Genomic DNA, 27,382 nt, shown 5'->3' on the forward strand with positions numbered 1-27,382 from the left:
GAATGATTATTGTCATCTTGGATTTCTTTGGGACCTCCCACAGTAAATGTCTTAAGAGATTTTCTATCAATAGGAACGGGTTTACATCAGATTCAGGTAGTTTAGAATCAGACTGTTGTAGAAATGCATGTTTCATAGTATCCATATGCCAGTTTGAGTAGATGTTTGTTTTCTGGTGGTATGGCTCTGATCTTAAAATTCCAATAGATTTATGTTCTGGATAATTGGCCAACGCATTGAGACCAAGGGGAAGGTCAGAGTTGAGTTTTGTTTTGTCTCATGCTAAAGAGGATATTGTGTTTTAGATGTAGTCTTATCCGTTTTGGCTTTCCCATTTTTCCATTTGGTAGCTCGAAAAAGGGTTGTCAGTAACCTGGTGTATGTTAATATTGCAGCATGCCAAGCTGCATTATGGAAAATCAACCTCTGGGGCTAACAAATAAAGCTAATGTTAAAGCACTGAACACTGCAGTTTCTCTAATATCCACTTCAGACTGGTTCTAAAAGTGACCAAAAGTGAGTCAGTTCCCACAGACGCAAAATGTCAAACTTTACAACAGAAATAAAGATATTTACAGCCTGCTACAAAAATATATTTTAGCCATATAAACTGTCCTGCATGTTGGCTAGAAGAGGGACATCAGTGTTAAAACTTCTGCCCACTCCCTGTGTGTTCTATATAATATCTATTCACACATCTTGACGCTGAAGGTTCTACATGGTTCTTACATGGTAAAGTAAGCACCTGAAAATAAAAGAGAAAAAAATGTGGGCTGCAAATGGTAGTTTCTCATTGCCCGGATAAAAAGAATTTGTTAAACAACCCTCACTGGATTGACCAATGCTTGTAATGGGAAAGCCTAAGTGAAGATATAAGAAGGAGAACTGTAGATTAACATGAGTTGGGAAGGTCTGTTGGAGCCATTTCTAAGCAACTGCAGATTCCAAGATCATCAGTTCAAGCAGTTTCATCTAAGTACAAGTTATTTGGATGTCTCATTGCTAAGGACTGAAAGAAGAGCCAAACTGTCACTATCAGATGAGAGGAAATTGGTCAGGATGTTCAGGGATCCCCCAGGCTCAAGCCTGCCATGAACAGGAAACTTCTGGAACACCAGCATCAACGTCGATAGCAAAGTCAGTTTTAAATTGCCACGGAATGAGAGGGTGCTGACCAAGAAACAAACTCCTACTCCAAAAATAACACCTTCAAACTCCACTGAAATTTGTAGCTGCTCATATGGACAAGCCAAATGCATTCTGCAGAACATCTTTATGATGAGACTAGACGACCGGGGCGGCGGGTTGGGAAGCTCATCTATGTAACCGGAAGGTTGCCGGTTCGATGGACAAGACACTTTACCTACTGCCTACTGGTGTTGGCCAGAGGGGCTGATGGCGTGATATGGCAGTCTCACTTCTGTCAGTCTGCCCCAGGGCAGCTGTGGCTACAACTGTAGCTTGCCTCCACCAGTGTGTGAGTGAATGAATAGTGGAATTGTAAAGCGCTATGAGGGTGTCGAAAAGCGCTATATAAATACAATCCATTATTATTATTATTAGACAAAGGTTGAACTATTTGGCCAAAATGACAGGTGGTGTGTTTGGAGGAGTAGCACTGCAGCGGCCGTCAAGCATGGTGGTAGCGTCATGCTCTGGGGCTGCTTTTACACTATTGCTACTGGTACATTACACAATGTGGATGCAATAATACAGGACTCTCCTTTTTTTTTTACTTGACAACGATCCCAAACACGAACGAAAACTCGATTCAAATGGATAAAGCACATTAGCTCACATTAGCTAAGCCAGGTCTTTGCGAGGAAACTAACCAATTGAAATAAACTCTACCAATTCTGCCATGATGAATGGTCAATTATCCAGCCTGAATTATGCCAGAAGCTTGTTGATGGATACCAAAAGTGTTTGGTTGAGGTCAAACCTTCTGAGACATTTAACCAAATACTAGTGAGGATGTAAGTATATATTTAAGTCTTTATGCATAGTTTTCGACCCTGTGTGAATTAGAGAAAATTCCAAATAAATTCAAACTTGAGCACCCAGCTCTTATTTTTTAAAGTAATTAAAGATGTATGCTATACCATCATTCCACCATCGAAAAAGGTCAGTTCCAATAAATTATTTAAAAAAAACAAATTACCATGACATTCATGATGAGTGTGTATAAACATCTGACCACAACTGTATGTTTAAATGTGGAATGAATGGGTGGTGTCTGTAACACTAATATTAGTGCACATCTTTTCATTTTTCTAAGCCCGTCAGCTTTTCAAAGCCTCTGAATGTATTGCAGGGAATATTCATTAAAGCTGAAAAGACTGGAGTTCAAGCTGAACAGTTTCAGAGCCAAAAAGTAGAAGTAATGAAATTCTGGAAAAACACAGACTGGTTACCACACGCTTTATTTTTCCATCCTTTAGCAGAAATAGTACAAGTATAAAGGAGATGGATAAAAGCAGCATGTCTCTTGTCTCTGCGAACACTGTCACATTAGGTCAGCACTCGGTTGGTCAGTCAGTCCATCAAAGTCACCGTGGAAACCACCTGAGAAGACAACCAGAGTAAACTGTGACTGCTGTTCTTTCTGTCACAGACCTTGGCTCCTTTTCACAAATCATATCCCAGTTCTTCTGTTGGAATCATCTGTGTTTGAGGATGACCTCTGCCCTGATGCTGGACTGTCAGGTGACGTACAGTGGTGTGAAAAAGTGTTTGCCCCCTTCCTAATTTCCTATTTTTTGTGTATTTGTCACTCTTAAGTGTTTCAGATCATCAAACAAATTTAAATATTAGACAAAGATAACATGGCCCTGTATGAAAAAGTATTTGTAATTAAATAGAAATTTTCTAACAAACTGAAGCAAGCTAAGAGATCTCAAAAAGCAAAACAACATACCACGATCCAAAGAAACGGCTGATAAACAAAGTAGGTGACATCTCTCAGTCTGGAAAGGGTTAGAAGGCCATTTGTAAGGTTTTGGGACTTCAGTGAACCACGGTGAGAGCCATTATCCACATATGGACAAAACCTCGAACAGTGATGAACTTTCACAGGCCAGCCTACCAAAATTACTGCAAGAGTGCATCAGCAACTCATCCAGGAGGTCACAAAAGAACGATTCTTGACCTCAAGCTGAGATCACGAACAGATGGCCGTATATTCTCACTTGGGTTCTGCAGGAGGACAATCATCCAAAGCACAACAGCAAGTCCACCTCAATGGCTTAAGAAAAACAAAATGAAAACTTTGGAGTGGCCAAAGTCAAATTCCTGACCTGAATCTGATTGAGATGCTGTAGCATGACCTCAAAAAGGTGGTTTAGGCTTGAAAATCCTCCAATGTGGCTAAATTACAACAATTCTGCAAAAATGAGCGGGCCGAAATTCATTCACAGCACTGTACAAGACAGACTGCCATTTATGGTAAACGCTTCGTTTCAGCTGTTGTTGCTAAGTTTGGCCCGACCAGTTATAAGGTTTAAGGGAGCGATCACTTTTTCACACAGGGCCATGTAGGTTTTTTCCTCTTAAAATTTTAAATTTAAATTCTTTTGATGATCTGAAACATTTAAGTGTGACAAATCTACAAAGGAAATAGCAAATCAGGAAGGGGGGAAACACCTTTTTGAACCACTGTATAAACTAGGACATTTTATTCACTCAACAGCTTATCAGGCAAAGTTGGAAATACAAACCCATCAGTTTAGGTGGGCAGAAAACTTAACTCCAGTAAAAATTGCTAACATATCTGTAATGTCTCTTTCCACCTCCACCAGTGAGGTTTCCTCAGGCATTTTTCCTCTTTCTGAATTTCTTACTTAAACTTCACTGTTCTCTTCAGCAATCACCACATAACATATATGATGGTAAATCACAAAAGCCGATTGTACCTTACCTAATAAGTCCAGGACACGCTGATGAAGGCTGGAGCTTCAGGTTCATATGTCAAACTGGCAGATCTGCGTACCCGAGCAGGTGTGTTACACGTCTGGAAGTTAAAGACAAAGTCCAGGCTTTACAAAACCAAGAGTGATCCATTCATTTAGGACTGAAGCCACTGACAGCAAACATTTCATCTTTTGTGTCAAAACCCTCCAATTATAACATTTTTATTGAATCTGATGATAGTAGTCTCTGAAAGTCGATCAGCATCTATTATATATGGGTCGATTCATCTTTTAAAAATGATGAATTCCGGTGATAACAATGAACAGCATCAGAAACAGCATTTTCAAAAGCTGAAGAACCTTTTAACCCTTTAAGACCTACCATAGAACCAAGGCCGCCAAAGCTTACTTTATATTTTTACATGCTGTAGTGCCATTTTTGGGAGCATTTCAAGTTGCTATACATCAATACAACTGTTATAGCCCAAATTTTAATAATATTTATGCATTAAATCCATATTAACCACATAAATTGCAAAAAAGTGCAATAAACTACAGAAAAATTGAACATCGTTTTTGTTTTGTTTTTTTACATATATTTCTACTTGGAGAAATTTAAGAGGTTTATCCCTCAAAACTTTAAATACAAAAAAGTTGCAAAAATAGTTTACAACCACAGGAAATTTAATTTGAGTGTCTTCATAGTTTTATTTTTGAGATACACCAATTTTTATATACTGCAGAAAAATTGAAAAACAATCCTATAATGCAAATTTGCAAAGAAAACAGCATGTGCATCAAAATAAACTATTTAAAGCAGCGCAATTTGAGTTCTAAGCATCACAGAAACTATTCAGAAAAGCATAAAGTCAAACATGACTTTTAAAAACACCAGTATAGGCTTTTAAGGCCTACAAGTAAAAAACTACATTTTCCGCGAAAATGACGTCACTTCCGGTTTCGGGCAGGTAATGGCGGACATGCGATCGTTCGCGCTGACGTCTATTTCAGTGTAGGAAGTGTTACGAAAAGCTGATCGGATTGGCAAAGTGTCTTACATTTTTGTTCCTGCAAGCACTTTTTATGCAATTTTTGCAAAGCTATATGTGGAAGGAAACCGTGACCTAGCACAAGCTGATGGCATAAGATGTAAGTACAACCCCTCCGGTTTCATATGCAAAACAAAATTATTGTGCTAGCTTACATGGTTCCGGTTCTACAGGGATTTAAAAATAGTTACGCAAAACGGAGCGTTGCTGCTCCGACCGCCTTTAAAGGGTTAATGCTTGATGCACTGCACCCATATCTAACAGCTCGGGCAAATTAGGAAAAAAAAATCTATGGTGTCATGGACAAGAAAGTCTACCACAACATTTTAGTGCATTATGGAGTCTCTTCTGGACCGGAGCTGATTAGTCGTGGGTTCATATACCAACAAGACATTGACCCCAATCATAAGTCAAAGCTGTGCAGACACTATTTGACCAAGAAAAAAGAATGTGACGTTCTGGACCTGATGAAATGGCGAAGCGAAAGGTCAGACTTCAGTTCTGTTGAGCAGATTTGAGATTTAATGTATTCAAAGACAGCTCGTTTTATGCAAACCAATTCTCTGTGGACATCTAGAAGCTATTTGGACATCAATAGCAAAAGACACTATGGATAAGGAACAGTAAATAATGCGCTTCAGTGCTTGAACATTTGCACACTGAAGAGAAATGTCTATGTGCAGAGCAATGTCTCATGAAATCAGAAAAGATGGCCAGATTTGGTATATCTTTCTATGAACATTTGCGTACCGGGATGCAGTTGTTCCCCTGTTTGGGACACAGGTGGAGTTGGCAGTGAAGGAAGATGTCACTAGAGCCCCCAGTGAACCGGAACATGTTGAAGGAGAAGTAAGTGGAGGTTGCCAGTCCGTTTTCCTCCACCTGCACCGTCGGGTCAGCAGGGTTTGCACAGCTGATCATAAGCAGGAAAATAAACTTTGTTCAGGAGTCCATAATAGTGATCAAAAGGAGTTGAATTAATCTCTGAGCAGCAGCGAGCAACCACCACCTCTGAGTTTCTCTCACCCGTTAATGATCAGATCATGTCTTGGACTGCTGGTGGGTGATGCCTTGTCAGTTGCCCAGCAGGAGTCGGTCACCACACTGACCATGCTTCCATCCAAGCCATCGGTCTTCAACACCATCCAGATTTTCTCGTTCAACTGCAATTCACTGTTCCACTCCACAAGTTGTGTGCGGCCGGCATCAGTGTAGGCCTTGATAGTCAGAGTGTAATTCCAAGCTCCAGATGTGATGCGCTGTGCAACGGACCTGCAGAATGCACACATTTACACTGTTGTTAACAACAATCCCAACTAGGGCTGCTCAATTAATCGAATTTTAATCACAATTACGATCTGGGCTTTCAACGATCATTAAAAATGACTGAGCCGATTATTAGCCCCTCCCTCATTTACCCTTAAAGGCTGGTCCGTGAAAATATTGTCGGGCATAAACCGGTCCGTGGCGCAAAAAAGGGTGGAGACCGCTGATTAAGAGGACACGAGGGAAGCTCGGAAAGCTAAGCAGAAGTTATTTGGAGAGGAGAGTGACTGCCGTTGGTTGAAAAGAGAGGTAAAAAAAAAAAGAAGAACAAACTTCAGTGGTGTTGCACACTATTTTATATTATTTTTTAAAGTCATTGTTAACCCTTTAAATCCGGTCAGAGCAGCACGCTCCGTTTTGTGTAACTATTTTTAAATCCCTGAAGAACCCTGAGCCGTGTAAGCTAGCGCAATAAGTTTTTTTTGCATATGAAACCAGAGGAGTTGTACTTACATCTTATGCCATCAGCTTGTCATCGGTCACGGTTTCCTTCCACATAAAGCTTTGCAAAAATTGCATAAAAAGCTCTTGCAGGAACAAAAACATAATATTCCAGAAACACGCTTTGCCGATCCGATCAGCTGTTCGTAACACTTCCCACAGTGAAACAGACGTCAGCGTGAACTATCGCATGTCCGCCATTTCCTGCCCGAAACCGGAAATGACGTCATTTTCGCGGAAATGTAGTTTTTTTTACTTGTAGGCCTTAAAAGCCTACACTGGTGTTTTTATAAGTCATGTTTGACTTTTCTGAATAGTTTCTGGGATGCTTAGAACTCGAATTGCACTGCTGGAAATAGTTTATTTTGATGCACATGCTGTTTTCTTTGCAAATTTGCATCATAGGATTGTTTTTTCGTTTTTCCTGCAGTATATAAAAATTGGTGTATCTCCAAAATAAAACTATGAAGACACTCAAAATAAATTTCCTGTTGTTGTAAACTATTTTTTGCAACTTTTTGTATTTAAAGTTTTGAGGGATAAACCTCTTAAATTTCTCCAAGTAGAAATATATGTAAAAAAAACAAAAATGATTTTCAATTTTTTTGTAGTTTATTGCACTTTTTTGCAATTAATGTAGTTACTATGGACTTAATGCATACATATTATTAAAATATGGGCTATAATAGTTGTATAGCAACTTGAAATGCTCCCACAAATGGCACTACAACATGTAAAAAAATAATATAAGCTCTGGCGGACTTGGTTCTATAGTAGGTCGTAAGGGTTAAATAAATATCGTCAAATAATCGAGATCTCAATTTCAGTGAAAATAATCGTGATTATCATTTTTGCCATAATCGAGCAGCCCTAATCCCAACATCTTAAAATACTTGCACTGTTAGCAATGCCCACATTTTAACAAATATTCAAACAATACCTAGCAGCCACTACAAACCAGTCTCTGATTCTGAAGGTTGCAGTGTGGATGCTTGGCTGACTGTAAACACAGGAGAAGTCGATCTGGACTTGGTCTTTGCGAGTGATGACGTCAGAGTAATTCTGGCTCCTGATGGTGTTCTTATAGATGATGTAGCTGTTGTTGGTCTGCAGGGTCACATAATCAGATACTAAGCAAGTTCTTCATTGTTTCATCTTTAACATCTGATACTGTTTAAGATGTTGACTGACTGGTATAAACTTCAGATGACCAAAAATTTTAGAATTCACAGAGATCAAAGCTTAAACAGCAGGAGATGAAACCCACCGTGACCACCGTCCCACATCTCTTGCTGCTGTTGAAGCTGAAGGTCACCATGTGGGTGAGCTTGTCCACCCGACCCCTGCAGGTCGGGTCGTTGAGCTGTAAAGCAGAGTAATTGATGTCTTTGTCCTCCAGGAGACAACCGACCAGAGTTAGTGAAGCAGAGTTCTCCTTGCAGACCGTTGCATCACCTGAACGTCACAATATCAGTCAGAAAAATCACAGTTAGAAGCTTTCCTACATTATTCAGCCCTGTTGTCATGGTGATGTCACAGCTGTCGTACCCAAAGAGTTGTTTTCTTGGTACTTGGAGGCAAAAATGGCCCGACAAAAGCAGCGAGTGTCACCACTGACCGTCTTCTCACCACAGAACTCGTGATCGCTGCAGGTCCTGTCCTGACAGAAGGCCTCAGAGGCTACAGAGGAACACACTCATCTATTATCCTGAAAACATGGGAGCTCTAAAAATCCACAGTTCAGTTCTTTAACAAAGGAGAGCTTATTAATAGGGGTGGGTTTTGATTAGTGATTTATCGATTAAAATCGATTCTAGCTTGGATAACGTGATATCGATTCATTAAAATCCTGAATCGATTTTTTAATCTAAATTTATTTTGCCCAAAAAGCCAGAATCTCAGGTTAAACCTCACAAAATTTCAACAACCACCAAACAGCTAAAACAGTAAATGAGAGCAGGTACACGGATTCTGCACAAAGACGTAAACACAAAGCGCGGACCCGCGGATCAGGATCAGAATCAGTGAGATGTTGCCTTTCTCACCCGACGGCACGGACTGGGGCTGAAAGCCGACAGCTCGCTGATTCTGATGTTTCGGCGGGTCCACGCTTTTTTGCGCTAGATTCCGAAGCTGCAGGTTTCTCTCTCCAACCAAAATTCACTGAACCAGCAGCAAAAGAAGCAGCAAACTACGCTTCACATTTGATAAACATCGACGTGAATTTCCTCTGACTTTTGCTGTTTTGCTTCCACCACGATACAATCACACTTCATGCACAGCTCTCTCTCTCTCTCTCTCTCTCTCAGTCTACTTCAAGAACAGTTTTGTTGAGCTAGTTAATAGGTATGCCCTCATTGTCATCTGTTGTGATTTTATTTTGAAAGGATGCTTCCTGTTATGCTGCGGAGTATACGCGAGAGTTCAATAAACAAAGTCACCTTTTGGTGTGAATGTTCCCATGAAAGCCGATGCCCCACGTGTGATTATTCCTCCGTCTAGATAATAAGTATCTTCAATATTTGATAAAGTCTCGCAAGTGTCAGCTTTCTTTTTATAGATATAAAAATATAGAAATGTACCGATGCATGATCTGAATTATAATATTTCTGACTGTCTGAGGCCAAATTTCCCCGATTCAAATCAAATCGAATCAGAATTGAATCGATTCTAGAAATCAGTGACAATCTGACGTCTTATTAAGGTCTTATTAACATCTTACAGCAGCCGGTCTTTGATGTCCAGCCATCCAGAGCGTGGTTGTGTTGACTGCAGGCTCTGGCGTAGGCCTTCAGGAACTGACAGTTGAGTCCGCTCACCGCAGGATATTTACACAAAGTGTCGGTGCAGGCGGTTATGTAGGGCTCTGGGTCGATGTCAGTGTTACAGGAGGAGAAGGGCGCCTCCTTCAGGAGATTACAGCTGTACCACAGATAGAGAAACAAAATTGAAGACAATAAAATAATAATCTGTAATCAGTTGTGTTTATCTTCCATCTATGCTACAGTCACATGTGATGTACCATGTAATTTACAAGACAGATCAACACACATGTTTTTTATTACGTCAAAGGGTAAACAGATCCTGCCTTGTGGATCAGTCTGCTCACCGTTCAGTCACACTGGTGCAGTTGATCGTGCTGTCAGCAGGCTCACTGTACTGCATCTCACAGCTAGGGGGCGACAAACAACAAAGTTCAGGCTCCTTTATAAAAACAGAATATCTGCAACATCAGCAGCAGCAGTCAGAGGGACTCTGAGCTTGTGATGCGGTCTTACCTGGTGGAGCTGTACTCAGAGAGCCTCAGGTCACTCAGAGACCTGCTGGAGTTTCCACACAGACCCTCCACAGATGAACCAGCAGGTCCTGCACAGGATCAGGACAGAATGAGTCAGATCAGCATCAATATTCAAACTGGACAAACACAGAAGAATAAATAACAGCACAGTTTACAGTTTACATTACATGAGTTAAACTTTATTTTCTGTACCTTTTAAGACGATCTGTGCGGTGTCGCCATCAAAGAAGACAGAGATGCTGAGTTTGGTGAGTTCGGCAGTGACTCCAGTTTGGTCCTTAGAGAGCTGCACACCGTGAACCAGCTGAGATGAGCTGCTGAGGGTCAGTGTGGAGTCGTCCAGCTGCATCACAGCAGAGACAAAGTGGTGGAAACACTGAGTGAAACATGTCAAACACACAAACAGGCTGATTTCACAGCAACAACCACTGAGTTCAGCAGAGGATGAGGGAGGACTTTGGATCAGACTCCACTCTGACACATGAACTGTGGCTGTAGGTCGCTTACCTGAACTCTCCCACCTTGTTCCAGGTGAATGTCATGCCCGTCCACACGCAGCGTCACACTGTCCAAAAAGCTCACATCTTTACGACGTCTGTCCCTGAAGTTCCCCAGAACAAGGAAATCTGGGAGTAACGGAGTCGAGAACAGAGAGTACGCACAGCGATCCTGGATGGAGTTCATATGGCCGTGGACGTCGATGACAGTGGGGCCGGTCACAGTGCAGGTGGAGGCCAACCTGCAGCTAACAAAGGCAACCAACCACAAACATCACCATGAGTTGCTGCCAAAGAAGGTTACCGCAGGGGACCCTCTATTTCTTAAGTTATTTCACTGTAGAACCTTTTAGTAACAAAATATGAAGAGAAAATATTTACATGCCGTTGCCTTGACAATACTCCAATGGACCACAACCAGAGGTCTGGAGGGTTGCAGTCTCAGAACAGGTGACATTGGAGCAGATTTGTGGGTCAGAGTTGACCACAGTACCAGGTTTATACACAGTACCTGGGAAGAGATAGAGGCTTCACTTTAGTTCAACAGTTTTCCAACTGTAAGTGCAAATAAAACAGTAACAATCAAATCTTTCAGAATTACATAATCCCAAAGTCACGGTAGGAGTTTAAGATTCACTAACCTGAGTGTCTGCATCCACTGATATCTATGGTATAATTATGATACTTGTTAAGAACGTTATTAACCGCTAATGTGTCGATTACGACATCACTGACCCGAGTTTGGAGCTAAACAGAAACAAACACAGCTAATGTTATAATCACAGAGCAGAAAGAACTGACATCAAGCTGAAAACAGACACAAATGTTGGCATTAAATATAAAGTATTTAACATATTACGTCAAAGTGTTATTGTTCATATACACACAGACTCACCGCCACTAAACCAGTGCCATGTGCTTCCAAACTCAGAGCTGCTTCTGTCCCAAAGTTGAATAGGTTTAAGATCATCTGTAAACAGGTTAACAGGAAAGATTCAGTCACTGTGAAGAAGTTTCATCTGAAAGTGTTTAGAAAAGCTCAGGTTCACAACATTAACATTGGGCCTGTTGAGCTGCATTGCTAAAACATTTTGAATTTCATAATGGAGTGTTTCCATATGCTATAAAAACTACAGTCATCACACATGTTTTTAAATCAGGTGATTATATAACCAATCATCAGACCAATCCTTCTGCTAGCAACAAAAATAGCAGAAAAAGTGATTTTTAAACAAACACGATCATAATCCAACATGTTGTCATATACTGAAGTGGTATCCATGCAAGTCTCTGTTTTCATGGTCTGTATTGTCTTAAAGTGCCTCTGTTTTCAATCTTTAATAGTTGCTTTTGATGTTTAGTTTGTTTGGTTATGATTATGCATTACTTTTACCATTCACATGCGTTGGTCCTGTCTCCTGTCTACGCTTAGATGCCTTTGCATCTTTGGTTTTCCTTCACCCTTCAGGTGAAAACTAGCCTGTACGGCTGCATCTTACATACTCATGTTAATTAGTCTACAATGTCCCTTTAAAAAATAAAAAATAAAAAGAAACATTTTTCATTTTATGTTTGTTTTCAGTGTTGATTGAAACTATTAATTTTAGGCACACCCTTCAGGCTTTGTGATACAGAGCAGGACTCACCGTTAAATGGCGGATCGGCATGATTATTTGCACACTGCATCTCAAACTGTTCTGAATTGTTTGTGTTTTATTTCTAATCCAACGTTCAAGAAAAGAATCTGCTTGAACTATAGAAAGAACTGCTCTCCTTTTGTCAGGTGAGCTCCCTATGATGCAGTCGCCTTTATTCCCAGGGTTGTAAAACTTGTCAAAACAGAACGCAATCTCTTCTCTTGTGAAGTTCGCCTGTAAAAATCAGAGACACAACAAATCAAATAGCAAAATATTTTGTGGGTTTTTCTGTCATGTACAGCTGAACTGTTGGTGCTCAGGTTTCAGTCAGAGCTCTCGCTCTTCTTCAGGAAGCTGCATCAGGTGATGGTTACATACTCAGCATCACTGCAGAGGACATTAATAAGACGCTGATCTCTGAACTCTTCACTCAGTCTGCAAACATCATCTCTGCTACAGGTGGAGATTAAACAGCAACAACACATAAAGCTCTGCTAAAACATCAGGCTTCATCCTACTCACATAGAGCTTCCCGTACTTCTGTCCATAATATGTGATGGGACATGAGCTGATGTCCAACACTGAAGACTCACTGACTGACTGTTGCTGAGCACCTGAAGACACAGACACACGTGAGAGGTGTGAGCTGCAGCCTGTTAGCTGTTAGGACAAACAAAGGTTCACATTCACGCGTTTGTAGAAACAAAGTATTCGTACAAGTTGCCAAAATCTTGGAAAAGGAGGGTAGATTACAAGTTAAACTTGGGGAACTTATATGGATGGGTATAGTAGACTTAACGTTTTTATTACTTACTCACTTTACACTCTCATTTGTAATAGCAGAGCATACTCGATGCAGCGATGGACAGCCGGATAGGTCATGATCAGTCTCATAGCTGGTGTAAAACAACTATTCAAATTATTTTGCTAAAGAAATAGGGTTGATGGATATATGGGGACTTATGAAGTCTTATCTATGTTACGGTAGTACATTAACATGTACTCTCACGACAGGCCTAAACACTAAAGTACAGAAATGTTACTATGTTGTAACTTCAGATATTGCATTGTATAGATCAGCTATGCAGTGTTTGGAAAAGAGAATGAGAGCTGTTTTGATCTGAATATGATGAGTTGATAACATTCAGAGTGCCAGTGAGGCTAAAACAAAGTAAAACAAAATGTATGAAATACATGACAGGGACTCACAGATAATCAGGGTGAAGCTGAAAAACCAGTAACAGACAGATATGGACAGGGAAAAAACTCCAAATGCAAAGACTGGAGGTCCACTACGAAGCAGGATTCAAGGCAAGGCAAGGCAAGGCAAGTTTATTTGTATAGCACAATTCAACAACAAGGTGATTCAAAGTGCTTTACAGAGACATTAGAAACAAAAAAAAAATAAAAAGCATGATTTAAAATTGATTAAAACAAGCAAATAAACTAACTAACTAATTAACAAATCAAATCAAATCAAATCACTTTTTATTGTCACATCACATGTGCAGGCACACTGGCACAGCACATGCGAGTGAAATTCTTGTGTGCGAGCCCCACAAGCAACAGAGATGTGCAAACACAACAACACAAACGAGCAAAATACAAGAATGGCCAACCTGAAACTAATAAAACAAACAAACAAACAAACAAACAAACAAACAAACAAAACAGTATATAAAATCAAAACAGATAAAAACAGAACAGTAGATAAAATCAGTAGTTAAATGTAAGTTTTGAAATTTAAGCTTAAAAGTGTGGATTCAATCTTATTTACGCTGGGTTTCCTGTCCTGTGAAAGTGTGACTGGGGCATATCATGATGGTAACTAATACTGCAAACCTAACCTGCACTGGGTAAGAGATCAGCAGGTATGAAATCAGTCACCTATTCTCCAGAAATGAGCTTGGCCATTTCTGGGAGATCCCTCGGACCTCTGTATGGCGAGCAGTGTTGGTCAAGTTACTTGAAAAAAGTAATCAGTAACTAATTACTGATTACCTCCCCAAAAAATAATGCCGTTACTTTACTGATTACTTATTTTCAAAAGTAATTAATTACTTAGTTACTTAGTTACTTTTTAAAACACGATTTACAACCTGAATTGGTGATAAAGCGATAGATCTTTCAGCCCAATTCTACTGTTTCTACATAATCCATCATACAAAATGTAATCAAATGGAAAAGTCTCTTTTTTTAAACTTGTTTTATCAGTTTTAATCTTTTAACTTTATGCATCAAGCAAAACTTAAATTATATGCACCATTCTCTGACTTGAAGAAATTAGTTTAACATTTAAACCTATTTTCTGCACATTCCAGCACATAAAATAAAATATTTTTTTGTGTTTACACTCAGTCTTTCAAATAGATGCAAGTAAAACACAGCAGAAAATAAATAAAGTCAAAGACTAGCGGTCCTGTTGCTCTATTTTCACCTGTGAAGCAGGACTGAGGGTAGGCGGAGGTTTACCCTGGTGCAGGTGAGCCGCAGCGGTCAGTTGAAGAATCTGCGAGTTTCTCTGTGAGTTTCCCATTACGTGGTAGCGCACTCGGTGCTTGCTTGGAAGTTTAGGGGGGTTTTTTTGCTGTAAAAAGAAGTTTTCTTCCCACGCACAACGGACGCTAATGTTTTTGTCACTTTTTATGGAATCAAACTCAAAGTAAGGTCAGTACTTCCACGCTTTAAACGCTGCACGCTCATACTCTCTCCCACAATCGATATATGATCCATTGTTGATCTGCACACAGCTGTTGTCACCAACGTCGCGCTCGCTTACGTCACTGTCATGACACATTCTCGCAAAAAAATCACGGTTTTAGTAAGGCAGTAACGCAGCGTTCCTATACGGGAAAGTAACGGTAATCTAATTACCGTTTTTGCAATAGTAATCCCTTACTTTACTCGTTACTTGAAAAAAGTAATCAGATTACAGTAACGCGTCTGATGGCGGGTAAGGAGGGTCTAAACTTTTTCAATGACATCTAATGTTTTTGTATTTCTCTGAGTATCAGTTAAGAAAAAAAAAAAGATTCTCAACTTTATTTGCTGATTTTCTCCTGGCTGGCTGCAGATATCTTAACACATCTTTTCTGTTTTATAAGCATTAATATATTATTCTAAAAGAGAGCAGATATTTGTATTGGTGACCTTGTTAAACATTTTTCAGTTTTACTAACTGAAGTGCTTGAAGTATAAACTTTTAGTACTATATATTTCTCTACAGTGCCTTTCTCTTCACACACACACTGCTATTTTTGTGTGTAGCGATCCATATTTTCCCCATGGTACAGTTTTATCTTCCTGCATCCAGTAAATATGGAAGCTTGTTTCTGCCACTGAAAAAAATGCTGTCAGTTATCTGCAAGTTACACTTTTGGTTTATTGTCTTTAAATTTCAATTTAGTAACTCAAGTTTAGGATCAGGACTAGGGGTTATAATTTGTCTGAGTCTTATTAGTTCAAAATGCCACGAAAATAACTCAATATTAACAAAAAACAGGACTTGAAATGTTCAGTTATTACGTGAAAAGTTTAAGATGAGTGAGTTAAATTGAATGTGAACAGAAAACAGGAAATAATTTCTTCCACATAGACCCAAAACTATATTTACTGTGTTTGGACCTTTAAGGACACAAACATGTTAAATGTGAGCAAAATGTTAGTAAAGCTCAGTGTTTTCAATGCAAAAAAGACCATAGCATTGTCAAACGCGCCAAACCTTCCACGAGAAAAACATAGAAACTAAAAGACAAGACAGGGGGTTTGAAAGAGTTCAGGGAGTCGTGTTGAATGTAATTAATGAACCATCAGATTGATGGATGGGCAGATGACAGAGATCTACATCCCTTGAACTCTTTAAAAATGCTTGTTTGTTTGTATGATTGTTTATTCTAAAATAAAGATATGAAAGCAAGGATCCCAGGAAAATCTGTCCATGTTTGTCAGATTATCAGCACTTCAAATGGCCTTCACTGTCCCTCCTCACTTCAGGTCATTTGGTCTTTGTTCCTCAGTCTCTGATTATCAGTTCCTGAATACTAATCACCAAATACTCAAGTCTAGTAAGGATACTTTTAAAGTAGCTGCGGTGCATGCTTACCTGCCAGTACAATGAATGCAGACAGGAAGAGCAGTGGGCACAGCATGTTGGAGGGAACCAATCGCCTGACAAAGACCTGAAAGAAAAAAAAACACAGTTGGACGTCTGTGATTGGACAGAAAGTAGCACAAACATCAAATGGTAACACTTGGAGTTATTACTGTACATCATCTGTAAGGTTAGGAAAATCCCAGCATGCAGAATGTTTGAAATTATGACTCTGATGATGTCACAGAAACAGACTAACTGAACAATCATCACTGTGCGAGTTAAACATCTCCATGCTCCTTCAGCTGTCAGTGAAATTTGTCTCCTTGCATCAACACTTGGCACATTTCCTCTCTGAATCTAAGTTTATTTTCTCATTAAACACCAAACTTCAAAGAAGAGAAACATAACAATATGAATAAAAGACTGGAGGAATGCGTATCATGAGCAAAAAAAACAAAGAAAACCCTGAATTTATCCTTTAAAAGGAGGACTCAGCATTTAAAAGTTCTAAAAGTCAGTGTGCGAGTTTTGCCCACTCCTTCGTCTGTCTGTTATTTATCCTGTTAAAGCCACAGAGATGCCCGTCAGTGACTCTTTATTGTTCTACTCGTGCAGCTCGTCTTACCTTCTGGAGCTCTGTTGGAGGATGAGGAGGGTGGAGGCTGCTGCTAAGGAGGCTGTCTGGTGATGGTGTCTCTGTGAGCCGTCCGTCTCTCTTTATTTGGATCCTTCCTGCTGTCCACACCCAGGTAGAGAGGAGGGCTGGAGGAGCTACCTGATGGGAACCTCCCACTGATGAATCAGCCTCTTACAGAGAGACACCTGAAATAAGCCCCCGAGAGCTTCAGGTGTTTTTTGAAACCTTTCAGCATATAACATTTATGTCTTCTTAAATGGAATAAAATTAGAAATAATTCCTTATGAATTTTGATTGCTGAGATTTTTCTAGTGACCAACATCTTGTCCCGGTCCCGTTCGTAATCTCAGCTTTCTAATCACCACGTGGCTGCAAACACAAGTGCACACGGGCAAGAAAGTCGTCAAGGCCACCAAGATACAGAGACGGCAGAGATGGAGGAGAGTCCCAAGGCTGGAACGTTTGAGGCCAGAGATATCGTATCAAACAAAAATTCCTTTAGTTCACTCCTTGTGCTGACAGATTAACAAAAGATTAATACACTAATCAATTTTTGTCAGAAGCACGTCGCATATGCCAGCAACACAACTCTAAATAGCTACAGAGAGACTGATTAAGCAGTAAGAGTGAGTTACCCAGAATTAAACACAGATCGGCCACAACTGTTATAGGTAAAAATGGAATAATGTCACTCTTTCACTGGCTAATATGATCACTTCACTGTAGGTCATTAGTCGCTCAATGAACATTTCATTAAACAGAGCAGGAATGTTTAAAACAGCGTGTTCAAACATCCTAGTTTTATTTTGAATGCTCACATTACTTCTTACTTTGCAAAAACACAAAACTAGCAGGGTCAGAATTATTAGCATCACTGATGCTAACAGTCAGCTGTGTGTGGTCTCTGTTGGATAACAGCCTGAACCGAGTAACCCCAGCCTATTCTTCTTTTGCAAAATTCTCAAGCACCTCCAGATTTGACGATCATCTTTTATGGAGCTCGGTCTTCAGTTCCCTCCACAGATGTTCAGCAGGCTTCAGGTCAGGACTTTGTGCAGGCCAGTCAGTAATGCTCATTGTGAGCTGGTTTTTCATCGCCTCCTGAAGGAGCCACGTCTGTTTTGTTTTGCGGTTATGTTGGAAGACAAAGTGAAGACCCAAGCACAGTTTTGCTGCTGACTGCTTGATGTTTTCCTTCAGGGTTGTCACATTTTCTTTCTTCATGTTTCCTTCCACTATGAAGCATCCTCACCGTGTTTCACTGTGGGGACGAGGTTCGCTAGGAGTTGGTTGTTCTGGGGTCTTTAGACACGTCTCTCACTAGTTTTCTGTCCAGTCTTTGAGATCTATTCCTTCCAGTCTCTGCCAGGCTTGTTCTGTACTGTCTGGCTGTCTTTGAATGTATCGATGATCCTTCTCACTCCACTTCTTGACACCTGGAAAATTTTTGTTAATGTTGTATTTTTAGCTCCAGCTTTCTGAGCCTCAGCAAGTCTTTTTCTCAAGTCTAAACTGATTTCTTTTGGTTTTGACATAATTTATCTGTGTAAGTTGAAAGATAATCCTCAGTTTTAACTTATTTCACAAGTTTTGTGGATTTAAAGTTAAACTAGATCATTTGCACAGCTGTGGCTTAATAAAAAAGTATTTTTTTCAGGACGGGTTTGATTACAATTTTGTTGTTCTTGACAATAAGATTCTGAAACAGAAATAATTTAGGCTTACTTAAGAAAACTAGTATGTTTACACATGCCATGTTGAAGTTTGAAAAGTTTTAACCCAAATTTTAAATTTTAGCGGATGAATGGAGGGAACATAACAGGATGTAAAATATTGGTCATTACATTTAAAGATGTTAGAAGGATCGTTGTGCTTAGTCTTTGGACTCACTGACCCATTGATCCAATCCTTTGTGAGCAGGTTTTCTGATGTTTGACAAAAATCTCTAGTAAGTGTCATTAGCATCAGCTTCATGTCAGAATTATTGGGTGTAACAGATAGAAAAGCTCCCACAGTCCCTTTATCAGCCCTCTGAAATATCAAAAGATGCATTTGAGTACACAGCATGTTTACAGGTAATCGTGTCAGTGTTACGTAGTTGTTATCAGTCCTTAACACACTCATCTGAAAAACCCCATTATACGTCATGTTGCTTTGACTCGGTGTAGACACAGATACAGGATGTGGAACAGTTTGGATAATAAGGACTTTAGTGTACATTTTGTTCCCACTGGGATTTTATTACAGCTAACAACAATACGCACTTTACATTCTGAAAGCCTTCCTTTACTCTGACATTTGGGCTCTGAATCAAGAACCGTTAAGTTTGTACATGCTTCTCTGATGGTGAACATCTGTCGGCGTATGCTTATGTACTCGGGCTAACAAACTGCACCACAGAAAGTACACTATGTGTACTTTCAAAATGCATTTCTTGCAAAAATTTAATTTTTGTCATATGTACATCATCTTCATCACAGTCTCACTTTTTCAATCACATGACATTTTACTATGGTATTCTGGTTGTGCTTTTGTGCAAGAACACGTATTTTAAACTGGCCAGACTGCATCAAGATGGGATTTTAGTGGAGCCGAGTGTAAAATGAGGATCTTTCAGTGCAATGATGTCATTTTGCATGCACTGAAAGTTTTCGTGTCACCCTCACTGCACCTCATCTTTGGGATGACTGTGTATTCACACTGTTAGAGTCCAGTTAATGCCATCATATTACAACAACTTTAATCTACATCTGCTTCTGCTCAGACGGTACCTTTTTAGGGACCAGGAACCAGTGGGGTAGAGAGGAGGGCTGGAGGAGCTACCTGATGGGAACCTCCCACTGATGAATCAGCCTCTTACAGAGAGACACCTGAAATAAGCCCCCGAGAGCTTCAGGTGTTTTTTGAAACCTTTCAGCATATAACATTTATGTCTTCTTAAATGGAATAAAATTAGAAATAATTCCTTATGAATTTTGATTGCTGAGATTTTTCTAGTGACCAACATCTTGTCCCGGTCCCGTTCGTAATCTCAGCTTTCTAATCACCACGTGGCTGCAAACACAAGTGCACACGGGCAAGAAAGTCGTCAAGGCCACCAAGATACAGAGACGGCAGAGATGGAGGAGAGTCCCAAGGCTGGAACGTTTGAGGCCAGAGATATCGTATCAAACAAAAATTCCTTTAGTTCACTCCTTGTGCTGACAGATAAACAAAAGATTAATACACTAATCAATTTTTGTCAGAAGCACGTCGCATATGCCAGCAACACAACTCTAAATAGCTACAGAGAGACTGATTAAGCAGTAAGAGTGAGTTACCCAGAATTAAACACAGATCGGCCACAACTGTTATAGGTAAAAATGGAATAATGTCACTCTTTCACTGGCTAATATGATCACTTCACTGTAGGTCATTAGTCGCTCAATGAACATTTCATTAAACAGAGCAGGAATGTTTAAAACAGCGTGTTCAAACATCCTAGTTTTATTTTGAATGCTCACATTACTTCTTACTTTGCAAAAACACAAAACTAGCAGGGTCAGAATTATTAGCATCACTGATGCTAACAGTCAGCTGTGTGTGGTCTCTGTTGGATAACAGCCTGAACCGAGTAACCCCAGCCTATTCTTCTTTTGCAAAATTCTCAAGCACCTCCAGATTTGACGATCATCTTTTATGGAGCTCGGTCTTCAGTTCCCTCCACAGATGTTCAGCAGGCTTCAGGTCAGGACTTTGTGCAGGCCAGTCAGTAATGCTCATTGTGAGCTGGTTTTTCATCGCCTCCTGAAGGAGCCACGTCTGTTTTGTTTTGCGGTTATGTTGGAAGACAAAGTGAAGACCCAAGCACAGTTTTGCTGCTGACTGCTTGATGTTTTCCTTCAGGGTTGTCACATTTTCTTTCTTCATGTTTCCTTCCACTATGAAGCATCCTCACCGTGTTTCACTGTGGGGACGAGGTTCGCTAGGAGTTGGTTGTTCTGGGGTCTTTAGACACGTCTCTCACTAGTTTTCTGTCCAGTCTTTGAGATCTATTCCTTCCAGTCTCTGCCAGGCTTGTTCTGTACTGTCTGGCTGTCTTTGAATGTATCGATGATCCTTCTCACTCCACTTCTTGACACCTGGAAAATTTTTGTTAATGTTGTATTTTTAGCTCCAGCTTTCTGAGCCTCAGCAAGTCTTTTTCTCAAGTCTAAACTGATTTCTTTTGGTTTTGACATAATTTATCTGTGTAAGTTGAAAGATAATCCTCAGTTTTAACTTATTTCACAAGTTTTGTGGATTTAAAGTTAAACTAGATCATTTGCACAGCTGTGGCTTAATAAAAAAGTATTTTTTTCAGGACGGGTTTGATTACAATTTTGTTGTTCTTGACAATAAGATTCTGAAACAGAAATAATTTAGGCTTACTTAAGAAAACTAGTATGTTTACACATGCCATGTTGAAGTTTGAAAAGTTTTAACCCAAATTTTAAATTTTAGCGGATGAATGGAGGGAACATAACAGGATGTAAAATATTGGTCATTACATTTAAAGATGTTAGAAGGATCGTTGTGCTTAGTCTTTGGACTCACTGACCCATTGATCCAATCCTTTGTGAGCAGGTTTTCTGATGTTTGACAAAAATCTCTAGTAAGTGTCATTAGCATCAGCTTCATGTCAGAATTATTGGGTGTAACAGATAGAAAAGCTCCCACAGTCCCTTTATCAGCCCTCTGAAATATCAAAAGATGCATTTGAGTACACAGCATGTTTACAGGTAATCGTGTCAGTGTTACGTAGTTGTTATCAGTCCTTAACACACTCATCTGAAAAACCCCATTATACGTCATGTTGCTTTGACTCGGTGTAGACACAGATACAGGATGTGGAACAGTTTGGATAATAAGGACTTTAGTGTACATTTTGTTCCCACTGGGATTTTATTACAGCTAACAACAATACGCACTTTACATTCTGAAAGCCTTCCTTTACTCTGACATTTGGGCTCTGAATCAAGAACCGTTAAGTTTGTACATGCTTCTCTGATGGTGAACATCTGTCGGCGTATGCTTATGTACTCGGGCTAACAAACTGCACCACAGAAAGTACACTATGTGTACTTTCAAAATGCATTTCTTGCAAAAATTTAATTTTTGTCATATGTACATCATCTTCATCACAGTCTCACTTTTTCAATCACATGACATTTTACTATGGTATTCTGGTTGTGCTTTTGTGCAAGAACACGTATTTTAAACTGGCCAGACTGCATCGAGATGGGATTTTAGTGGAGCCGAGTGTAAAATGAGGATCTTTCAGTGCAATGATGTCATTTTGCATGCACTGAAAGTTTTCGTGTCACCCTCACTGCACCTCATCTTTGGGATGACTGTGTATTCACACTGTTAGAGTCCAGTTAATGCCATCATATTACAACAACTTTAATCTACATCTGCTTCTGCTCAGACGGTACCTTTTTAGGGACCAGGAACCAGTGGGGAATGTAGACAATTTAACTTTTAACAATTTTACTTGAGTGAACTATGTGAAAACCTCCTTTATTTATGAAGAGTCAACAAAATATTTGCAAAAACACAAAACTAGTTACAGTATCATCATGCAAGGACACAAAGACTATTTTTAGGTATTTTGAGATGAGACATCTAGAATGTCAAGGCTTGGGAGGAGCAGATATAAGGGCGCATTTCACATTTGATTTTGAGGAAATCAACATACTTTGGGTAAACCATGTGGAGCGATTCTCACAGAATCATAAACACAAAAAACTTGCTGTGCTACAAATTGAAAGACATCACCACTGTCGTGAAGGTAAATGCTACTAATTAGTGAACTAAATGACACATTCAGAATACTTTATTAATCCCTGAGGAAATTATGTGGTTACACATAATTAATGTTAATTAATGCAAATCAAATTAATTTGATTTACATTAAAATTAATGTCAATGTCAATGAAAAGGTGACAGGCATGTTTTCTGGAGTGCATCTTGCCAAAACACCTAGTGTGACAGACCTCATTCCAAAAGGTTGGACAGGATGTGAGATTGAACATTACACGACTTTTTATTTATGTCTGTTCCCAGAGGCCATTGTTGAGTTGTGGGCAGTACACCATCGACAGCTGGAGTGCATCTAGGATCCACCATACATGGAAATTTTTAGGTGTAGGCTGAATTCCAGTGTTTTCTGACAGGATGTCAGGTAAAAGGTGTATTGTGTATATTTGTCTGTAACAAGTTAAGCATGTGATCGTGTTATCATTGTCATTAATTTGATGATTATGTTTAGGTCCCCACCGTGCAGCACAGCTTTATCGCTGCAGTGTGAAGCTCTGACAGGAGCTCGGTGCTGTATTTGGTTGTCAGGGATGAAACACAGGGTTGTCTCTGCGAATGCTTCAACTCTAACTGTTTGGAAAAACTGTTGAATCTAAACTTTGATTGTGTCCTCTGTTTTATGTTATTTGAATTTTCTTTTAGATGTACATAACTTTAATCATCAGCTGTAGTTTTTAAATGTACTTTAGAAATAAACTTGACAGATAATTATGACATTTTTGGTTTATTTTGAGTTGGTGTGCTTGTGCTTTCCTTGTGCCATTGTTGATAATTTAGTTCAGCTGGGTCTCGTTCTACATGGCTGTCTGCACTTCCCTGAATTTCCCTCTGTGTATACTTCAGTTGCCACATTCTGTATATACTAGAGATGGCACGATACCACTTTATATGTCCGATACTGATATGAATCCGATATAGTGTATTTTTTAATCATTAAAAATGTTTTTTGAATATCTTGCTGCATTTTGTATAAGTTCATTCTCAAGTTTAAAAAACAAAACACTAAAGCTATTCTGTTATGCCTGTATGCAAAAAACACACTGCACTCAAAATATTTCATAGTTCAGCAATACTGATCAATCTAATAAACTTAAATCCTCCATCCTCTCTATTCTGGTATTTTAAAGAGTACTTGGCAAAAACATTAAACAGCCAACTGAAATAAATTTTTCTAATGTTTAAAGTGTCAGGAGGCTTTTAAGAAACTGAGTGGAAGGACTTGCTTCTAGGAGGACTTTGAGTCACCAAATACATTTCTCACTTCAAAAATGATGTGTTCAATTTATTTCTAGAAGCTCAAAATCATCTGCAAGTATTAAGGCCTTTATTTTACCTCAGATACACAGCTAGAAGCTGCTCCTGTTCCCTGTCAGTCAGTTCCCTAAAATTACTTCTCTGCCTCCACAGATGTCTTCCCAACTCTGCTAACCAAACCTCAAACTGCCCCACTGACATCCTGAAAAATGCACGAAAGCGGTCATGGTACAGATTTAAACTCCTGGATCAAATCTCACCGGCGTTCTTCTTGTGAGAAAGTGAACCCAAAAACTCATCCCAAAAAATTCTGAAATTCTTGTAGTCTTTTTGCATAAAGCTTAGTTTTTGTTTTGTTTTTAATGCTCTGAAATAATCTGGGGTGCATAGTATTGTGTACATGTGTGGTCAACTTCTAAATTCTGCCTAACAAGATTTAAAATAATTCAGTGCTTGCCTCATCTCCTACAACATTAGTTTCCTGTTTGCTATGGTCACCAGAGATGGGCAGTAACGCGCTACTTATAACGCGTTACTGTAATCTGATTACTTTTTTCAAGTAACGAGTAAAGTAAGGGATTACTATTGCAAAATCGGTAATTAGATTACCGTTACTTTCCCGTAGGAACGCTGCGTTACTGCGTTACTAAAACCGTGATTTTTTTGCGAGAATGTCTCACGACAGTGACGTAAGCGAGTGCGCCGCTAGTGACAACAGCTGTGTGCAGATCAACAATGGATCATATATCGATTGTGGGAGAGAGTATGAGCGTGCAGCGTTTAAAGCTTGGAAGTACTGACCTTATTTTGTGTTTGATTCCATAAAAAGTGACAAAAACATTAGTGTCCGTTGTGCGTGGGAAGAAAACTTTTTACAGCGAAAAAAACCCCTAAACTTCCAAGCAAGCACCGAGTGCGCAACGACGTAATGGGAAACTCACAGAGAAACTCGCGGATTCTTCAACTGACCGCTGCGGCTCACCTGCACCAGGGTAAACCTCCGCCTACCCCCAGTCCTGCTTTACAGGTGAAAATAGAGCAACAGGACCGCTGAGTCTTTGACTTTATTTATTTTCTGCTGTGTTTTACTTGCATCTATTTGAAAGAGTGAGTGTAAACACAAAAAATATTTTATTTTATGTGCTAGAATGTGTAGAAAATAGGTTTAAATGTTAAACTAATTTATTCAAGTCAGAGAATGTTGCATATAATTAAATTTTTGCTTGATGCATAAAGTTAAAAGATTAAAACTGATAAAACAAGTTAAAAAAAAAGAGACTTTTCCATTTGATTACATTTTGTATGATGGATTATGCAGAAAAAGTAGAATTGGGCTGAAAGCTTTATCACCTCTTCAGGTTGTAAATCGTGTTTTTAAGAAGTAACTAAGTAACTAAGTAATTAATTACTTTTGAAAATAAGTAATCAGTAAAGTAACGGGATTAGTTTTTTGGGGGAGTAATCAGTAATTAGTTACTGATTACTTTTTTCAAGTAACTTGACCAACACTGGTTGCGAGTGATGACGTCAGAAGAGTAATTCTGGCTCCTGATGGTGTTCTTATAGATGACGTAGCTGTTGTTGGTCTGCAGGGTCACATAATCAGATACTAAGCAAGTTCTTCATTGTTTCATCTTTAACATCTGATACTGTTTAAGATGTTGACTGACTGGTATAAACTTCAGATGACCAAAAATTTTAGAATTCACAGAGATCAAAGCTTAAACAGCAGGAGATGAAACCCACCGTGACCACCGTCCCACATCTGTTGCTGCTGTTGAAGCTGAAGGTCACCATGTGGGTGAGCTCGTCCACCTGACCCCTGCAGGTCGGGTAGTTGAGCTGTAAAGCAGAGTAATTGATGTGTTTGTCCTCCAGGAGACAACCGACCAGAGTGACTGAAGCAGAGTCCTGCATGCAGACCGTTGCATCACCTGAACGTCACAATATCAGTCAGAAAAATCACAATTAGAAGCTTTCCTCCATTATTCAGCCCTGTTGTCATGGTGATGTCACAACTGTCGTACCCAAAGAGTTGATTTCTTGGTACTTGGAGGCAAAAATGGCCCGACAGAAGCAGCGGGTGTCACCACCGACCGTCTTCTCACCACAGAACTCGTGATCGCTGCAGGTCCTGTCCTGACAGAAAGCCTCAGAGGCTACAGAGGAACACACTGATGTATTATCCTGAAAACGTGGGAGCTCTAAAAATCCACAGTTCAGGTCTTTAACAAAGGAGAGCTTATTAATGTCTTATTAAGGTCTTACAGCAGCCGGTCTTTGATGTCCAGCCATCCTGAGCGTGGTTGTGTAGACTGCAGGCTCTGGCGTAGGCCTTCAGGAACTGACAGTTGAGTCCGTCCACTGCAGGATATTTACACAAAGTGTTGGTGCAGGCGGTTATGTAGGGCTCTGGGTCAATGTCACTGTTACAGGAGGAGAAGGGCGCCTCCTTCAGGAGATTACAGCTGTACCACAGACAGAAGAAGAAGTTGAAGATAATAAAATGATAATCTGTAATCAGATGTGTTTATCTTCTATCTGTGCTGCAGTTACATGTGATGTACCACAGAGATCAAGGTACAACACAGATGTTTCCTGCCTTGTGGATCAGTCTGCTCACTGTTCAGTCACACTGGTGCAGTCGATCGTGGTGTCAGCAGGCTCACTGTACTGCATCTCACAGCTAGGGGGCGACAAACAACAAAGTTCAGGCTCATTCATACAAACAGAATATCTGCAACATCAGCAGCAGCAGCAGTCAGAGGGACTCTGAGCTTGTGATGAGGTCTTACCTGGTGGAGCTGTACTCAGAGAGCCTCAGGTCACTCAGAGACCTGCTGGAGTTTCCACACAGACCCTCCACAGATGAACCAGCAGGTCCTGCACAGGATCAGGACAGAATGAGTCAGATCAGCATCAATATTCAAACTGGACAAACACAGAAGAATAAATAACAGCACAGTTTACAGTTTACGTTACATGAATTAAACTTTATCTTCTGTACCTTCTAAGAGGATCTGTGCGGTGTAGCCGTCAAAGAAGACAGAAATGTTGAGGTTGGAGAGCAACAGCTTGGCAGTGACTCCAGTTTGGTCCTGAGAGAGCTGCACACCATGAACCAGCTGAGGCAAACTTTCAAGGGTCAACATGAAGTTGTCCAGCTGCATCACAGCAGAGATAAAGTGGAGGAAACACTGAGTGAAACATGTCAAACACACAAACAGGCTGATTTCACAGCAACAGCTCTGAAAGAACTGCTTCTAACAGCCCTGAGAAGAACGATGCGAGGAAACACAGCAGTTTCTTTGCATAACCTAAACTTGCACCACTGACCAACAATCGACCGAATTGTTATGACCATTAATTAATTGCCATGAGCACCATTGAGAATCGGAGAA

The 27,382-nt window shown here is 39.8% G+C and overlaps 2 protein-coding genes and 1 long non-coding RNA gene across 4 annotated transcripts; 1 reads left to right on the forward strand and 2 right to left on the reverse strand.

Annotated features, from left to right (window-relative positions):
- Positions 1-2,406: 2,406 nt before the first annotated feature.
- Positions 2,407-16,955, reverse strand: LOC146713372 (alpha-tectorin-like). 2 transcript variants are annotated; one of them, XM_085447402.1, is made up of 19 exons: positions 16,875-16,955; positions 16,259-16,334; positions 12,679-12,770; positions 12,166-12,390; positions 11,415-11,489; positions 11,161-11,266; positions 10,901-11,030; positions 10,530-10,767; positions 10,215-10,365; positions 10,003-10,090; positions 9,834-9,896; positions 9,447-9,646; positions 8,273-8,404; positions 7,992-8,179; positions 7,683-7,831; positions 5,984-6,229; positions 5,708-5,870; positions 3,917-4,009; positions 2,407-2,565 (listed from the first exon to the last, which is right to left on the reverse strand). In XM_085447402.1, exons 2-18 carry the CDS (start codon positions 16,302-16,304, stop codon positions 3,917-3,919), a joined length of 2,385 nt encoding a protein of 794 aa, XP_085303528.1. In that variant the 5' UTR covers positions 16,305-16,334; positions 16,875-16,955; the 3' UTR covers positions 2,407-2,565. The 2 variants fall into 2 exon arrangements, with proteins under 2 accessions (XP_085303528.1, XP_085303535.1); XM_085447409.1 differs by lacking the exon at positions 8,273-8,404.
- A 5,544-nt stretch (positions 16,956-22,499) lies between these two features.
- Positions 22,500-23,666, forward strand: LOC146713373 (uncharacterized). The gene is made up of 3 exons (XR_014919274.1): positions 22,500-22,698; positions 22,974-23,091; positions 23,179-23,666. It is a non-coding gene; the product is annotated as an uncharacterized LOC146713373 (long non-coding RNA).
- Positions 23,667-25,435: 1,769 nt separating this feature from the next.
- Positions 25,436-27,151, reverse strand: LOC146713374 (alpha-tectorin-like). Its single transcript, XM_085437965.1, has 7 exons — positions 26,989-27,151; positions 26,777-26,864; positions 26,605-26,667; positions 26,250-26,449; positions 26,009-26,140; positions 25,728-25,915; positions 25,436-25,567 (listed from the first exon to the last, which is right to left on the reverse strand). Exons 1-7 carry the CDS (start codon positions 27,149-27,151, stop codon positions 25,451-25,453), a joined length of 951 nt encoding a protein of 316 aa, XP_085294091.1. The 3' UTR covers positions 25,436-25,450.
- Positions 27,152-27,382: the final 231 nt, after the last annotated feature.

This window comes from Copadichromis virginalis, linkage group LG3 (genome assembly GCF_057382275.1).
Source record: "Copadichromis virginalis isolate Kocher_CV1m ecotype Utaka linkage group LG3, C_Virginalis_male_GT1.1, whole genome shotgun sequence".
NCBI classification, from domain to species: domain Eukaryota; kingdom Metazoa; phylum Chordata; class Actinopteri; order Cichliformes; family Cichlidae; genus Copadichromis; species Copadichromis virginalis.

Bases quoted from the DNA above. Each gene is read 5' to 3' on its own strand.
- LOC146713372 (XM_085447402.1), bottom strand. From the start codon at position 16,304: ATGCTGTGCCCACTGCTCTTCCTGTCTGCATTCATTGTACTGGCAG. The intron at 11,267-11,414 runs GTGAGTCTGTGT...GTTTCTGTTTAG, and splicing joins ATGGCACTGGTTTAGTGGCG to CTCCAAACTCGGGTCAGTGA. The intron at 8,405-9,446 runs GTAAGATGTTAA...GTTCCTCTGTAG, and splicing joins GACATCAAAGACCGGCTGCT to CCTCTGAGGCCTTCTGTCAG.
- LOC146713374 (XM_085437965.1), bottom strand. From the start codon at position 27,151: ATGCAGCTGGACAACTTCATGTTGACCCTTGAAAGTTTGCCTCAGCTG. The intron at 25,916-26,008 runs GTACGACAGTTG...TGTGACGTTCAG, and splicing joins CCAAGAAATCAACTCTTTGG to GTGATGCAACGGTCTGCATG. The intron at 25,568-25,727 runs GTGGGTTTCATC...GTGACCCTGCAG, and splicing joins GATGTGGGACGGTGGTCACG to ACCAACAACAGCTACGTCAT.